Source organism: Anthonomus grandis, chromosome 19 (assembly GCF_022605725.1).
Source record: "Anthonomus grandis grandis chromosome 19, icAntGran1.3, whole genome shotgun sequence".
Taxonomy (NCBI): Eukaryota; Metazoa; Arthropoda; class Insecta; order Coleoptera; family Curculionidae; genus Anthonomus; species Anthonomus grandis.
The window spans coordinates 1,303,634-1,320,072 of NC_065564.1; the positions used below are offsets into that span (position 1 = coordinate 1,303,634).

A 16,439-nucleotide genomic window follows, 5' to 3' on the forward strand; every position below is an offset into this window, starting at 1 on the left:
ACATCTAAAATGCTTCAAAAAAGCTTAATAAAACTTTTTTGGAAAATGCACCGAAAAAAAGTTATACCCAAATTTCCCTGTCTCAAAAAATCCAAAGGGGTACCCATGGGAAAATTGTCATTATTTCGGTTTTTATTTTTTCCCGGGAAAACTATTGGCTGGAAAAGAAAATTGTTTTTATAAAAATTGTTTGGAATTTCAATGCGCATCAGATGCAACAAAAAAATCATTTCTATCTTTAAAGGTTTTCCAGAAAATCAGGAAAAACCGCTAAACAGTTTTCCTGAGTTTTCTCGAAAACTATTGGGAAAATTAGGAATTTTCTTTTACCGTTGGATTCCTTGTTAAAAATTCTACAAATAATGTAGAATAACTTTTAGTCGTAAATCTCAAACTAAAGAAGTTATGGACAATTTTTGAAAAAATGACAAATTTTTGGTGAAAATTTTGAAAAAAAAATTTTTTTGAAAAAAATAATTTTTTTTTCGGTAGATCGATAGAACCTCTAAAATCCTTCAAAAAAGCTTAATAAAACTTTTTTGGAAAATGCACCGAAAAAAAGTTATAGCCAAATTTCCCTGTCTCAAAAAATCCAAAGGGGTACCCATTGGAAAATTTCCATTTTTTCGGTTTTAATTTTTTTCCGGGAAAACTATTCGTTGGAGAAGAAAATTGTTTTTATAAAAATTGTTTGGAATTTCAATGCGCATCAAATGCAACAAAAAAATCATTTCTATCTTCAAAAGTTTTCCAGAAAATTGGAAAAAACTTGTAAACAGTTTTCCCGAATTTTCTCGAAAACTATTGGGAAAATTAGGAATTTCCTTTTACCGTTGGATTCCTTGTTAAAAATGCTACAAATAATGTAGAACAACTTTTAGTCGTAAACCTCAAACTAAAGAAGTTATGGACAATTTTTGAAAAAATGACAAATTTTTGGTGAAAATTTTGAAAAAAAAATTTTTTTGAAAAAAATTATTTTTTTTTGGTAGATCGATAGAACATCTAAAATACTTCAAAAAAGCTTAATAAAACTTTTTTGAAAAATGCACCGAAAAAAAGTTATAGCCAAATTTCCCTGTCTTAAAAAATCCAAAGGGGTACTACCCATGGGAAAATTGTCAATATTTCGGTTTTTATTTTTTTCCGGGAAAACCATTGACTGGAGAAGAAAATTGTTTTAATAAAAGTTGTTTGAAATGTCAATGAGCATCAGATGCAATAAAAAAATCATTATTATCTTCAATAGTTTTCCAGAAAATCAGGAAAAACCTCTAAGTAGTTTTCCCGAATTTTCTCGAAAACTCTTGGGAAAATTACAAATTTTCTTTTAGCATTGGATTCCTCATCAAAAACACTACAAATCATGAAGAATAACTTTTAGTCGTAAGTTTCAAAATAAAGAAGTTATGGACGATTTTTGAAAAAATGACAATTTTTTTGTGAAAATTTGGAAAAAAATTTTTTTTTCAAAAATATCCAAATTTTTTTTATATATCCATAGAACATCTAAATTCCTTCAAAAAAGTTTAATAAAACTTTTTTCTACAACGTGCCTAACCAAAGTTATACCCAAATTTCTCAATCGGCAAAAGTGTCGCACGCAAACCTCTGGTACCACCCCAAATATTCGAAATACGCCATTAAAGACCCCTACATAAATCGTAGATCCATTAAAAATCTTTCAGATAAAGTTCATTTGATAAGGGTAGCGTCAGTAGATCAAGAGATATTAGCTGTAGACTCGCAGGCTGACCCTCCAAGATCCCACTTCTGATATTCAGTTCGATCCCACAAAACTTTGATTCTGTAGCAGACTCAATCAGACCAAAAAACCAATGGAGAAAAAAAAATTGAAAATCGGCAATCTACTCGTCATATCTTTTGATCTGCCCAAGGCAGCTTGATCGAACGACTTTTGTTTAAAAGTAACGAACTTCCCAAAAAAAAAAAAAAAAAAACCTCGTTACCCTTGAACTATCAATTTGTTTTTTTACCTACCTAGTAAGTTAATTAAAGACACCGGCGGCGGTCCCGGGGGGGCCCCCCCCAAAAAAAAAAACAAACGACTACCGGGGGGCATATCATCAAAAAAAAAAAAAAAAAAATGATCAAAAGAGAAGCACGTGGTGTAGTGGAAACCGGTCGAGTGTTCAATTGTTTTTTTTTGTATTAAATTAAATTAATTTTTTTTTTTGGTTACTCGCGACCGGCCGAAGACTGACTGACTGACTGCGTGTGCCGGTGCGATTATTCCGCGATCCACCGGTTTTCCTCCTCCTCCTCCTCCTCCTCCTGCTCGTGTGCGGCGCATCAAACAAACGCCGCACGACCGTGAAGAAGAAGAAGAAGAAGAATAATTCGTTCGGTGGTAGGAGGACACGAAAAACCCCCGATTGTTTTTTTTTTCACACACACACACCCCGTATGCTCCTCGATTAAAATTGCTTGCACAATAGCAGCGGATTTGGGGAGCTTGAAATAATGAGACAATAATTAACCCGCCTAATGCCTCGGAAAACATGGGAAAAGTTGATGGCGATACATTTTTAAAATATGTGTTTGCACGGTTTAATGCCTGGTGCAACAACAACAACAACCACGATAATTTTATTGTAGTATTTATAGCTCAGGGGTGATCGTCAGTTAAGAGAAAATGTTTTCTTGCAGTTTGTAGTGATGGAGTGTAAAAACGATGAAGGTAGGAATATTTGGGGGGGTTTTCTGAGTCGTTTGGTACCATTGGGAAAGTCGTACGAGTAACGGGTTCCGAGATATGGGGCGTCAAAGTTGAGGGAAATTGGGGGTACTGGGGGTGTAGTTTTTTCACTAAAATTTTTTGGGATAGTTTAGGAAGGTTCAAAAATGCTTAATAATAATTTTTTTTAAATGTATGTGACGTGAAAAAGGTTATATTCGAATTTGTAGAAATTTTGAAAAACCACTTTCAGTTTTTCCGGATTTTCGCGAAAACTGTTGGGAAATTCCAGATTTTTCTTTTACCGTTGGGTTCCTCATTAAAAATGCTACAAATTATGTAGAATCATATTTAATCGTAAAACTCAAAATAAGGGAGTTATAGGCGATTTTTGGAAAAGTGAAAACATTTTTGAAAATTAAAAAAAAAAATTTTTTTTTGGGTATCGATAGAACATCTAAAATGCTTCAAAAAAGCTTAATAAAGCTTTTTTGGAAAATGCACCAAAAAAAAGTTATAGCCAAATTTCCCAAAAATTGAATCCAAAGGGGAAAATTTCCATTTTTTCGGTTTTAATTTTTTTTCGGGAAAACTATTCGTCGGAGAAGAAAATTGTTTTAATAAAAGTTGTTTGGAATTTCAATGCGCATCAGATGCAACAAAAAAATCATTTCTACCTTCAATAGTTTTCCAGAAAATCAAAAAAAACCGCTTAACAGTTTTCCCGAGTTTTCTCGAAAACTATTGGGAAAATTAGGAATTTTCTTTTACCGTTGGATTCCCTGTTAAAAATGCTACAAATAATGTAGAATAACTTTTAGTCGTAAATCTCAAAATAAAAAAGTTATGGACGATTTTTGAAAAAATGACAAATTTTTGGTTAAAAATTTGAAAAAAAAAAATTAAAAAAAAAAAATTTTTTTTCGGTAGATCGATAGAACCTCTAAAATCCTTGAAAAAAGCTTAATAAAACTTTTTTGGAAAATGCATCAAAAAAAAGTTATTGCCAAATTTCCCTCTCTCAAAAAATCCAAAGGGGTACCCATGGGAAAATTCTTAATATTCCAGTTTTTATTTTTTTCCAGGAAAACTAGTGACTGGAGAAAAAAAATGTTTTAATAAAAGTTGTTTGGAATGTCAACGCGCATCAGATGCAACAGAAAAATAATTTTTATTTTCAACGGTTTTCCAGAAAATTGAGAAAAACCTTTAAACAGTTTTCCCGAATTTTCTCGAAAACTATTGGGAAAATTGGGAATTTTCTTTTACCGTTGGATTCCTTGTTAAAAATGCTACAAATAATGTAGAATAACTTTTAGTCGTAAATGTCGAAATAAAGAAGTTATGGACGATTTTTGAAAAAATGACAAATTTTTGGTAAAAAATTTGAAAAAAAAATTTTTTTGAAAATTTTTTTTTTTTTTTCGGTAGATCGATAGAACCTCTAAAATCCTTTAAAAAAGCTTAATAAAACTTTTTTGGAAAATGCATCAAAAAAAAGTTATACCCAAATTTCCCTGTCTCAAAAAATCCAAAGGGATGGGAAAATTTCCATTTTTTCGGTTTTTATTTTTTTCCGGGAAAACTATTCGTTGGAGAAGAAAATTGTTTTAATAAAAGTTGTTTGGAATGTCAATGCGCATCAGATGCAATAAAAAAATAATTTCTATCTTCAATAGTTTTCCAGAAAATCAAGAAAAACCGCTTAACAGTTTTCCCGAGTTTTCTCGAAAACTATTGGGAAAATTAGGAATTTTCTTTTACCGTTGGATTCCCTGTTAAAAATGCTACAAATAATGTAGAATAACTTTTAGTCGTAAATCTCAAAATAAAAAAGTTATGGACGATTTTTGAAAAAATGACAAATTTTTGGGTAAAAATTTGAAAAAAAAATTTAAAAAAATTTTTTTTTTTTTTTCGGTAGATCGATAGAACCTCTAAAATCCTTGAAAAAAGCTTAATAAAACTTTTTTGGAAAATGCACCAAAAAAAAGTTATTGCCAAATTTCCCTCTCTCAAAAAATCCAAAGGGGTACCCATGGGAAAATTTCCATTTTTTCGGTTTTAATTTTTTTCCGGGAAAACTATTGACTGGAGAAGAAAATTGTTTTAATAAAAGTTGTTTGAAATGTCAATGCGCATCAGATGCAACAAAAAAATCATTTCTACCTTCAATAGTTTTCCAGAAAATCGGGAAAAACCTCTAAACAGTTTTTCCAAATTTTCTCGAAAACTATTGGGAAATTTGAAAATTTTCTTTTACCATTGGATTTCTTGTTAAAAATGCTACAAATTATGTAAAATAACTTTTAGTCGTAAATCTCAAAATAAAGAAGTTACGGACGATTTTTGAAAAAATGACAAATTTTTGGTTAAAAATTTGAAAAAAAAATTTTTTTGAAAAAAAATATTTTTTTTTTCGGTAGATCGATAGAACCTCTAAAATCCTTTAAAAAAGCTTAATAAAACTTTTTTGGAAAATGCACCAAAAAAAAGTTCTACCCAGATTTCCCTGTCTCAAAAAATCCAAAGGGGTACCCATGGGAAAATTTCCATTTTTTCGGTTTTAATTTTTTTCCGGGAAAACTATTCGTCGGAGAAGAAAATTGTTTTAATAAAAGTTGTTTGGAATTTCAATGCGCATCAGATGCAACAAAAAAATCATTTCTACCTTCAATAGTTTTCCAGAAAATCGGGAAAAACCTCTAAACAGTTTTTCCAAATTTTCTCGAAAACTATTGGGAAATTTGAAAATTTTCTTTTACCATTGGATTTCTTGTTAAAAATGCTACAAATCATGTAAAATAACTTTTAGTCGTAAATGTCGAAATAAAGAAGTTATGGACGATTTTTGAAAAAATTGCAAATTTTTGATGAATTTTGAAAAAAAAAAATTTTTTGGAAAAAAAAAAATTTTTTTTTGGTAGATTGGTAGAACATCTAAAATGCTTCAAAAAAGTTTAATAAAACTTTTTTGGAAAATGCACCGAAAAAAAGTTATAGCCAAATTTCCCTGTCTCAAAAAATCCAAAGGGGTACCCATGGGAAAATTTTCATTATTTCGGTTTTTATTTTTTTCCGAGAAAACTATTGACTGAAGAAGAAAATTGTTTTAATAAAAGTTGTTCGGAATTTCAATGCGCATCAGATGCAATAAAAAAATAATTTCTGTCTTTGATAGTTTTCCAGAAAATCTGGAAAAACCTCTAAACAGTTTTCCCGAATTTTCTCGAAAACTATTGGAAATATTGAAAATTTTCTTTTGCCACTGGATTCCTCATCAAAAACACTACAAATCGTGTAGAATAACTTTTAGCCATAAATTTCAAAATAAAGAAGTTATCGGCAATTTTTTGGAAAAATTAAAATTTTTTGGTGAAATTTGCAAAAAATTTTTTTTTCAAAAATATTCAAGTTTTTTTTCTTAAATCAATAGAACGTCTAAAATCCTTCAAAAAAGCTTAATAACTTTTTCCTGAAAAATGCACCAAAAAAAATGTTAGACCCCAATTTCCGGAACAGGGGTACCACCCATCGAAAACTCCCCATCATCCCAGTTTTTATTTTTTTCCAAAAAAACTATTGGCAGTACAAAAAAACCGTTAAAACAAAAACTATTGGGAATTTCAAGGCGCATCTGATGCACCAAAAAAACCATTTCTATCCCCCATAGTTTCCCAGAAAATCGAGAAAAACCCTTAAAAAGTTTTCCCTAATTTTCTCAAAAACAATATTCACTCCACTTTTTGGGGTCTACCACGTGGCACTCCTATTGGTCAGCATCCCGGCCTGCTGGTCCATCCAGACCGAGTCCACCTTATCCCCGCCCAAAAAGGCCTGCTGACGTCATCGCCCTTTTTCGGTAAATACCAACAACTCTCCATTGTTTTCAATTTATTAACAATTATAAGGAAGACATGAAATAAAATGGCGATTTTTTTTCTTCTGCATTATTATTATTATTGGACCTTAACCTAAAAAAAGAAAATTGTACAAAATCGATGGTTCAAATGATTATGGCCATAAGGTGGGTCATGTAATAAATTTCGTACACCTCGGGCTGCGCGGGGGGCTCGATTTCGGGCTCCGCCACTATGCGGGATCTAAAACAATCGACTACGTGTCAGTTTTTCCCCCCCAAGAGGAACTTTCCCGGACCACGTTCGGTTTTAAGGCGAGAGCACACGAACGATCGCAGAGTTCTGTTTGGGGTGGTACCGGTTTACTTTGGGGCCCCCTGGACCCAATAACAGAAACAGTCCATAACTCCCTTGAAAATTGTCCAAATTTACCCAAAGTTCCACTAAATTATTAAGAAAACTTCATATTAAGTTTATAAAGTTATTTCAAGTTGATACTTTAATTGAGAAATTTTTTACAGGCTGTCAAAGTTAAATGTTGGATTTTTCTCTATTTTTTTGGACCTTTAGTACAAAAAAGTCCATAACTCCCTCAAAAATTGTTCAAATTTACCCAAAGTTCCACTAAATTATTAAGAAAACTTCATATTAAGTTTATAAAGTTATTTCAAGTTGATACTTTAATTAGAAAATTTTTTACAAGCTGTCAAAGTTAAATGTTGGATGTTTCTCCATTTTTTTGGACCTTTAGTACCAAAAAGTCCATAACTCCCTTGAAAATTATCCAAATTTGCCCAAAGTTCCACTACATTATTAAGAAAACTTCATATTAAGTTTATAAAGTTATTTCAAGTTGATACTTTAATTGGGAATTTTTTTACAGGCTGTCAAAGTCAAATGTTGGATTTTTCTCCATTTTTTTGGACCTTTAGTACAAAAAAGTCCTTAACTCCCTTAAAAATTGTCCAAATTTACCCAAAGTTCCACTAAATTATTAAGAAAACTTCATATTAAGTTTATAAAGTTATTTCAAGTTGATACTTTAATTGAGAAATTTTTTACAGGCTGTCAAAGTTAAATGTTGGATTTTTCTCTATTTTTTTGGACCTTTAGTACAAAAAAGTCCATAACTCCCTCAAAAATTGTTCAAATTTACCCAAAGTTCCACTAAATTATTAAGAAAACTTCATATTAAGTTTATAAAGTTATTTCAAGTTGATACTTTAATTAGAAAATTTTTTACAAGCTGTCAAAGTTAAATGTTGGATGTTTCTCCATTTTTTTGGACCTTTAGTACCAAAAAGTCCATAACTCCCTTGAAAATTATCCAAATTTGCCCAAAGTTCCACTACATTATTAAGAAAACTTCATATTAAGTTTATAAAGTTATTTCAAGTTGATACTTTAATTGGGAATTTTTTTACAGGCTGTCAAAGTCAAATGTTGGATTTTTCTCCATTTTTTTGGACCTTTAGTACAAAAAAGTCCTTAACTCCCTTAAAAATTGTCCAAATTTACCCAAAGTTCCACTAAATTATTAAGAAAACTTCATATTAAGTTTATAAAGTTATTTCAAGTTGATACTTTAATTGGAAAATTTTTTACAGGCTGTCAAAGTTAAATGTTGAATTTTTCTCCACTTTTTTGGACCTTTAGTACAAAAAAGTCCATAACTCCTTTGAAAATTGTCCAAATTTACCCAAAGTTCCACTAAATTATTAAGAAAACTTCATATTAAGTTTATAAAGATATTTCAAGTCGATACTTTAATTGAAAAATTTTTTACAGGCTGTCAAAGTTAAATGTTGGTTTTTTCTCCATTTTTTTGGACCTTTAGTACAAAAAAGTCCATAACTCCCTTGAAAATTGTCCGAATTTGCCCAAAGTTCCACTAAACTATTAAGAAAACTTCATATTAAGTTTATAAAGTTATTTCAAGTTGATACTTTAATTGAAAAATTTTTTACAGGCTGTCAAAGTTAAATGTTGGTTTTTTCTCCATTTTTTTGGACCTTTAGTACAAAAAAGTCCATAACTCCCTTGAAAATTGTCCAAATTTACCCAAAGTTCCACTAAATTATTAAGAAAACTTCATATTAAGTTTATAAAGTTATTTGAAGTTGATACTTTAATTGAGAAATTTTTTACAGGCTGTCAAAGTTAAATGTTGGATTTTTCTCCATTTTTTGGACCTTTAGTACAAAAAAGTCCATAACTCCCTTGAAAATTGTCCAAATTTGCCCAAAGTTCCACTAGATTATTAAGAAAACTTCATATTAACGTTATAAAGTTATTTCAAGTTGATACTTTAATTGGAAAATTTTTTACAGGCTGTCAAAGTTAAATGTTGGATTTTTCTCCATTTTTTGGACCTTTAGTACAAAAAAGTCCATAACTCCCTTGAAAATTGTCCAAATTTGCCCAAAGTTCCACTAGATTATTAAGAAAACTTCATATTAAGCTTATAAAGTTATTTCAAGTTGATACTTTAATTGGAAAATTTTTTACAGGCTGTCAAAGTTAAATGTTGGATTTTTCTCCATTTTTTTGGACCTTTAGTACCAAAAAGTCCATAACTCCCTTAAAAATTGTCCAAATTTACCCAAAGTTCCACTAAATTGTTAAAAAAACTTCATATTAAGTTTATAAAGTTATTTCAAGTTGATACTTTAATTGGAAAATTTTTTACAAGCTGTCAAAGTTAAATGTTGGATTTTTCTCAATTTTTTTGGACCTTTAGTACAAAAAAGTCCTTAACTCCCTTAAAAATTGTCCAAATTTACCCAAAGTTCCACTAAATTATTAAGAAAACTTCATATTAAGTTCATAAAGTTATTTCAAGTTGATACTTAAATTGGAATTTTTTTTACAAGCTGTCAAAGTTAAATGTTGGATTTTTCTCCATTTTTTTGGACCTTTAGTACCAAAAAGTCCATAACTCCCTTGAAAATTGTCCAAATTTACTCAAATTTCCACTAAATTATTAAGAAAACTTCATATTAAGTTTATAAAGATATTTCAAGTCGATACTTTAATTGGCAAATTTTTTACAGGCTGTCAAAGTTAAATGTTAGATTTTTCTCCATTTTTTTGGACCTTTAGTACCAAAAAGTCCATAACTCCCTTGAAAATTGTCCAAATTTGCCCAAAGTTCCACTAAATTATTAAGAAAACTTCATGTTAAGTTCATAAAGTTATTTCAAGTCGATACTTTAATTGGAAAATTTTTTACAGGCTGTCAAAGTTAAATGTTGGATTTTTCTCCATTTTTTTGGACCCTAAGTACAAAAACACCCATAACTCCCTCAAAAATTGTCCAAATTTACTGAAATTTTCACTAAAGTATTAAGAAAACACGGACCGACCTCGAGAGCCCACCAGCTCAACCAGAAAACCTGCGACCACCTTAAAACCACCTTAAAACGACACAAAAGTGAACAGGAACGTTTACATCAAATTTACTCCCTAATTGCGGCACATAACCTCAAACTATATATATATACACATATATATCACAAAATGTGGGGAATTTCCTTTTTTTTTTCATGCATGTTTAGCCTCATTTTCCATAAATTTACCCATAACAGACGTTAAACCGTTTTCCTCCTTATGTTGTTGTTGTTGTTGTTGCGCTAACCTGTTAAAAAACACTTTTCCATACTCGAAGGAGGAAATCATGATGGCGCAGGCGGGGGCCACTTTGATCAGGCGGGGGGCGAGCCCCTTGTACAGCCCCCCGATCCCCTGTTGCCGATAAATGCCCCTGATCACCTCCCTGGTCGTCCTATATCTCGCTCTTTTCGTCCCGTTGGTATCTGAAAAAATCAGACGTTTGGCAACATCGCAGTACATCCGGCAACACCGTTTCAACTTGAAAATTAGTTATACCTTTATCGTTTAGTAGGGCTGAACCGAACTCTATTTGCTGATGGGTTTTTACCACGTCAAACGGGACAGTTATGGTTGCGGCGATCTAAAAGAAATAATTGGCCTTCAAATGTGCCCTTAAGGGTTGAAATTATTTGCATGTAAACCCTTATAGGTGCCGAGGCGATGGGAGTGAGAGAGAGAGCGATAGAAAGCAGTGGAAATGTTGTTAAGGCAAAAAAATAATGGTCCAAGTAAAAGGGTCGTAACTACCCCAATTTTTGACCTAGGGGGATGTTTCTACCCTCGAATCCATCCTCAAGAATCCCTTTACACGGATCCGAAAGAATCGTGAGGATTTTTTAATTAGTTTTCAAGTTATGCCCAAAAGTGTCCCTTAAGGGCTACAAATTTTGATATTGCACCTCAATTTCGGTGGGTCTGGTACCTTGTCGGACAAAATCGCCTCTAACTCAAACATTTTTTGAGGTACAAAAATGCTTTTGGTACCAAATTGTTCGGAAATAAACGGGTTTTCTTTGAGTGAAACTCTTTTAAGAAAATTCCAATTTAAAGACGAGAAAAGTGAAAATTTATTGTAAGGCATAGGGAAAAAATGAGCTCCAACTAAAAGGGCCTTAACTACCCCAATTTTTCACCCAGAGGAACGTTTCTACCCTCGGATCCATCCTCAGGAATCCCTTTGCACGAATCTGAAAGAATTGTGAGAAAATTTTAATTAGTTCCCAAGTTATGACCAAAAATGTCCCTCGAGGGCTACAAATTTTGGTATTGCACCTCAAATTTGGTGGGTCTGGTACCTTGTCGGACATAATCACCTCTAACTCAAACATTTTTTGAGGTACAAAAATGCTTTTGGTACCAAATTGTTCGGAAATAAACGAGTTTTCTTTGAGTGAAACTCTTTTTGAAAAATTCCAATTTTTCTTGAAAATATGAACAAGAAAAGTGAACTTCTATTTTAAGGCTTAGGGAAAAAATCAGCCCCAACTAAAAGGGCCTTAACTACCCCAATTTTCCACCCAGAGGGACGTTTCTACCCTCTAATGCATCCTCAGGAATCCCTTAACACGAATCTGAAAGAATTTTGAAAAAATTTTAATTAGTTCCCAAGTTATGCCCAAAAATGTCTCTTAAGGGGTCTAATTCTTAATATTGCACCTCAAATTCCGTCTTGTCGGACAAAATCACCTCTAACTCAAACATTTTTTGAGGTACAAAAATGCTTTTGGTACCAAATTGTTCGGAAATAAACGGGTTTTCTTTGAGTGAAACTCTTTTTAAAAAATTCTAATTTTTAGTGAAAATATGAACAAGAAAAGTGAACTTTTATTTTAAGGCTAGGGAAAAAATGAGCCCCAACTAAAAGGGCCTTAACTACCCCAATTTTCCACCCAGAGGGACGTTTCTACCCTCTAATCCATCCTCAGGAATCCCTTAACACGAATCTAAAAGAACCGCGAGGATATTTTAATTGGTTCCAAAGTTATGTCTCCATTCATCATAAAACAGTGCACATCTTATCTTATCCAGTATAACTAATATCGCTGTCTCTCTTGCTCTGACGGTACCCAAGTTTACATTGTAAAATGGTTCCGAATGGTACTCACGCTACCGCTGACGGCCCCCGCTATAAAAGTCTGCATCAAAGTGGGATTTTTGGCCCCCATGAATTCCTTCGTCGCTTCGTAACTCATCCAATAGATGGCGGAGAAGGGCACGTCTCGCAGCAGGGTGGGGGTGATGCCTCTCCAAAGCCCCTTCACCCCGTCGGTCCTCACTAAGTTTTTCAGGGCCTCCCTCAGTTCTACGATGTTTATTCAATTGTTTAATTACCTTTTTTTGTTTTTCAATTTTTTTAGATCCTAAGTACAAAAACGCCCATAATTCCCTCAAAAACTGTCCAAATTTACTCAAACTTGTACCAAATTATTAAGAAAACTCCAATTTATTATAAAAATAATATTTCAAGTCAATTTTCTTAATAAGAAATTTTTTACACGGAGTCAAAGTTGATGGTATCAATTTTTCAATTTTTTTGGACCCTAAGTACAAAAACTCCCATAACTCCCTCAAAAACTGTCCAAATTTGTCCAAACTTGCACCAAATTATTAATAAAACTTCAATTTATTATAAAAATAATATTTCAAGTCAATTTTCTTAATAAGAAATTTTTTACACGGAGTCAAAGTTGATGGTACCAATTTTTCAATTTTTTTGGACCCTAAGTACAAAAACGCCCATAACTCCCTCAAAAACTGTCCAAATTTGTCCAAACTTGCATTAAATTATTAAGAAAACTCCAATTTATTATAAAAATAATATTTCAAGTCAATTTTCTTAATAAGAATTTTTTTACAGGGAGTCAAAGTTGATGGTACCAATTTTTCAATTTTTTTGGACCCTAAGTACAAAAACGCCCATAACTCTCTCAAAAATGGTCCAAATTTGTCCAAACTTGCACCAAATTATTAAGAAAACTCCAATTTATTATAAAATAATATTTCAAGTCAATTTTCTTAATAAGAAATTTTGTACACGGAGTCAAAGTTGATGGTAACAATCTTTCAATTTTTTTGGACCCTAAGTACAAAAATGCCCATATCTCCCTCAAAAACTGTCCAAATTTGTCCAAACTTGCACCAAATTATTAAAAAAACTTCAATTTATTTGAAAAACAATATTTCAAGTCAATTTTCTTAATAAGAAATTTTTTACAGGGAGTCAAAGTTGATGGTACCAATTTTTCACTTTTTTTGGACCTTAAGTACAAAAATGCCCATAACTCCCTCAAAAACTGTCCAAATTTGTCCAAACTTGCACCAAATTATTAAGAAAACTCCAATTTATTATAAAAATATTATTTCAAGTCAATTTTCTTAATAAGAAATTTTTTACACGGAGTCAAAGTTGATGGTACCAATTTTTCAATTTTTTTGGACCCTAAGTACAAAAACTCCCATAACTCCCTCAAAAATGGTCCAAATTTGTCCAAACTTGCACCAAATTATTAAGAAAACTCCAATTTATTATAAAAATAATATTTCAAGTCAATTTTATTAATAAGAAATTTTTTACACGGAGTCAAAGTTGATGGTACCAATTTTTCAATTTTTTTGGACCCTAAGTACAAAAACGCTCATATCTCCCTCAAAAATGGTCCAAATTGACTCAAACTTTTACCAAATTATTAAGAAAACTCCAATTTATTATAAAAATATTATTTCAAGTCAATTTTCTTAATAAGAAATTTTTTACACGGAGTCAAAGTTGATGGTACCAATTTTTCAATTTTTTTGGACCCTAAGTACAAAAACGCCCATATCTCCCTCAAAAATGGTCCAAATTTACTCAAACTTTTAGCAAATTATTAAAAAAGCTCCAATTTATTTAAAAAACAACATTTCAACTAAATTTTCCTAATAACAAACTTTTTACGGCAAGTCAAACTTGACAGTACCAATAATTTTTCAAACATCTTTCTTACCTAAATTACTCAACTTCTGCGACTGCATCTTGGTCCGGATAAGTTCCAGGGGGCTCACCAGAGTGACGGAGACCACACGGGCCGTCGCCCCGGACACCAACGGGATCCAATAGGGCTGCTTCGCCCCCTCCCCGAACATTTTCCCCGAATTGTACCACGACTTCAGCCTGATCCGCAACTGTTCGTAGGTGACGAAGTAGCAAATGGTGGCGGGTATGGCCAGCACCAGGGTGGGACTCAGGCCGCTCCACAACGAACCGATGCCCTCCGAACGGCCGATTTGCACGAAAGCGTCCAGGGTACCGTTGAATTGGGTGGGGGGGGTCTTGTACCACGGGTTCCTCGGATCTGTAGGTTGACAACTGCAAATGTGGTCCATCAAACTGCTACAGTATAAGTAGCAGTTGGTCGGGACCTGCTGTTGTGACTGCAGTCTTATTTTGATTACGTCCAGGGGGGTCACTAAGGGGGGAGAGCGAGTGTTAGTTGGTTTTTTACTTACTCGGCATGATTTCCAAGAAATTGGATAAAAAAGTTTCTATGCAAGGGATTTTCATGATTTATTTAATGGAAGTTAAAGAATATTCCAAGGAAACTTTTAAAAGAAAAATCAACCCGATCGGAGCAGTAGGAGTGGAGTTATGACCGAAGTTATGTGGGACCCTCTGTCCCCTCGGAGATGACTTTTAAAAACATGCATAAAAAAGCTTCTACTGCACGGATTTTCATAATTTTTACACTAAAAGCTTCAGAACACTTCAAAGAAACTTTTAAAACAAAAATCAAGAAGATCTGAGTAATAGAAGTGAAGTTATGACCCAAGTTACCTAAGGCCCTCTTGCCTCTCGGACACAATTTCCAAAAACATGCATAAATAATCTTCTACTCTAAGGATTTTAATGAGTTTTACACCAAAAGCTTCAGAACACTCCAAAGAAACTTTTAAAACGAAAATCAACAAGCTCTGACTACTACAAGTGAAGTTATGACCCAAGTTACCTAAGGCCCTCTTGCCCCTCGGACACAATTTCCAAAAACATGCATAAATAAGCTTCTACCGCATGGATTTTCATGATTTGTACACCAAAAGCTTCAGAACACTCCAAATAACGTTTTAAAACAAAAACCAACCCGATCTAAGCACTTGAAACGCAATTATCACTCAAATTACTCAAAACATGACCTCGACTTACTGATCAGTGAGGTGAGTAGGGCGCCGGTACAAGAGGCCGCCGCCTGTTGCCCGGGGGTAATTCGATACTTCGGGTCGTCGTAGTCGATCACCTGGGGCTCCTCCATGTTGTCAGTCATGATTTCCGCATTAAAATCGACGATTTTCCGCGGAAAAACTGGCGTCGAGTGGATTTAATTTTGTTTTTTTTTCAGGTTAAGTTCAATAGTGACAATTGACGTTTGTCAACGGTTAGGGATGGGCCCGTAGTAGGGATGGGTGGAACGCGCGGTTGCACGACTTATCCAGAGAGGGCGCGTTAAGAAAAGTTTAATTTGTTGTTAAAATGATGTTTTAAATCGATATTTTTGTTATTTTATTAGTTTTAAAATATTCTAAGTCATAATTCTTAATAGGGAATTTCTTACAGGCTCTCAAAGATGATGGTCAAAATTTTCTCAATTTTTTTGACACCCTGTACAAAAACCTTTATAATTTCCTCAAAAATAGTCCAAATTAGTCCAATGTTGCTTCAATTTCTTTGGAAAACTTCAGTTTTTATTTGAAAAGAGATTCCAAGTCAATATTGTTAATAGGAAATTTTTTACAGGCTCTTAAAGATGATGGTAAAAATGTTCTCAATTTTTTGACACCCTGTACAAAAACCTCCATAATTTCCTCAAAAATAGTCCAAATTAGTCCAATGTTGCTTCAATTTCTTTGGAAAACTTCAGTTTTTATTTGAAAAGAGATTCCAAGTCAATATTGTTAATAGGAAATTTTTTACAGGCTCTTAAAGATGATGGTAAAAATGTTCTCAATTTTTTGACACCCTGTACAAAAACCTCCATAATTTCCTCAAAAATAGTCCAAATTAGTCCAAAGTTGCTTCAGTTTCATTGGAAAACTTCAGTTTTTATTTTAAAAGAGATTCCAAGTCAATATTCTTAATAGAGAATTTCTTACAGGCTCTCAAAGATGATGGTAAAATTTTTTCTAATTTTTTTGACACCCTGTACAAAAACCTCCATAATTTCCTCAAAAATAGTCCAAATTAGTCCAAAGTTGCTTCAGGTTCTTTGGAAAACTTCAGTTTTTATTTTAAAAGAGATTTCAAGTCAATATTGTTATTAGGGAATTTCTTACAGGCTCTCAAAGATTATGGTAAAAATTTTCTCAATTTTTTTGACGCCCTGTACAAAAACCTTGATAATTTCCTCAAAAAGAGTCCAAATTAGTCCAAAGTTGCCTCAGTTTCATTGGAAAACTTCAGTTTTTATTTTAAAAGAGATTCCAAGTCAATATTGTTAATAGGGAATTTCTTACAGGCTCTC

General features: G+C 32.7%; 2 protein-coding genes and 2 long non-coding RNA genes across 16 annotated transcripts in view; 1 reads left to right on the plus strand and 3 right to left on the minus strand.

Moving 5' to 3' along the window:
• Nucleotides 1-2,219, minus strand: part of LOC126747702 (monocarboxylate transporter 12-like) — a 75,624-nt gene extending 73,405 nt beyond the window's left edge. For both annotated transcript variants that reach the window (XR_007664332.1, XM_050456501.1), the window contains exon 1: nt 2,002-2,219. The gene's annotated coding sequence lies outside the window, so the exon portion shown is untranslated. The remainder of the gene's footprint in view (nt 1-2,001) is intronic.
• A 4,395-nt stretch (nt 2,220-6,614) lies between these two features.
• LOC126747126 (uncharacterized) lies at nt 6,615-9,801 on the minus strand. 11 transcript variants are annotated; one of them, XR_007664090.1, is made up of 5 exons: nt 9,655-9,780; nt 9,293-9,473; nt 8,931-9,111; nt 7,847-8,750; nt 6,615-7,122 (listed from the first exon to the last, which is right to left on the minus strand). It is a non-coding gene; the product is annotated as an uncharacterized LOC126747126 (long non-coding RNA). The 11 variants fall into 11 exon arrangements; XR_007664085.1 differs by having other exon boundaries at nt 8,931-9,473; nt 9,655-9,782; XR_007664093.1 differs by having other exon boundaries at nt 8,028-8,750; nt 8,931-9,473; nt 9,655-9,781.
• On the plus strand, nt 7,432-8,669 carry LOC126747129 (uncharacterized). Of its 2 annotated transcripts, XR_007664105.1 has the most exons (3): nt 7,432-7,499; nt 8,044-8,223; nt 8,587-8,669. It is a non-coding gene; the product is annotated as an uncharacterized LOC126747129 (long non-coding RNA). The 2 variants fall into 2 exon arrangements; XR_007664104.1 differs by lacking the exon at nt 8,587-8,669 and having other exon boundaries at nt 8,044-8,306.
• Nucleotides 9,802-10,000: 199 nt separating the features above from the next.
• Nucleotides 10,001-15,339, minus strand: LOC126747125 (probable mitochondrial glutathione transporter SLC25A40). The gene is made up of 5 exons (XM_050455614.1): nt 15,128-15,339; nt 13,935-14,396; nt 12,057-12,253; nt 10,447-10,531; nt 10,001-10,373 (listed from the first exon to the last, which is right to left on the minus strand). The coding sequence occupies exons 1-5, from the start codon at nt 15,243-15,245 to the stop codon at nt 10,102-10,104; spliced, it is 1,134 nt and encodes a 377-aa protein (XP_050311571.1). The 5' UTR covers nt 15,246-15,339; the 3' UTR covers nt 10,001-10,101.
• Nucleotides 15,340-16,439: the final 1,100 nt, after the last annotated feature.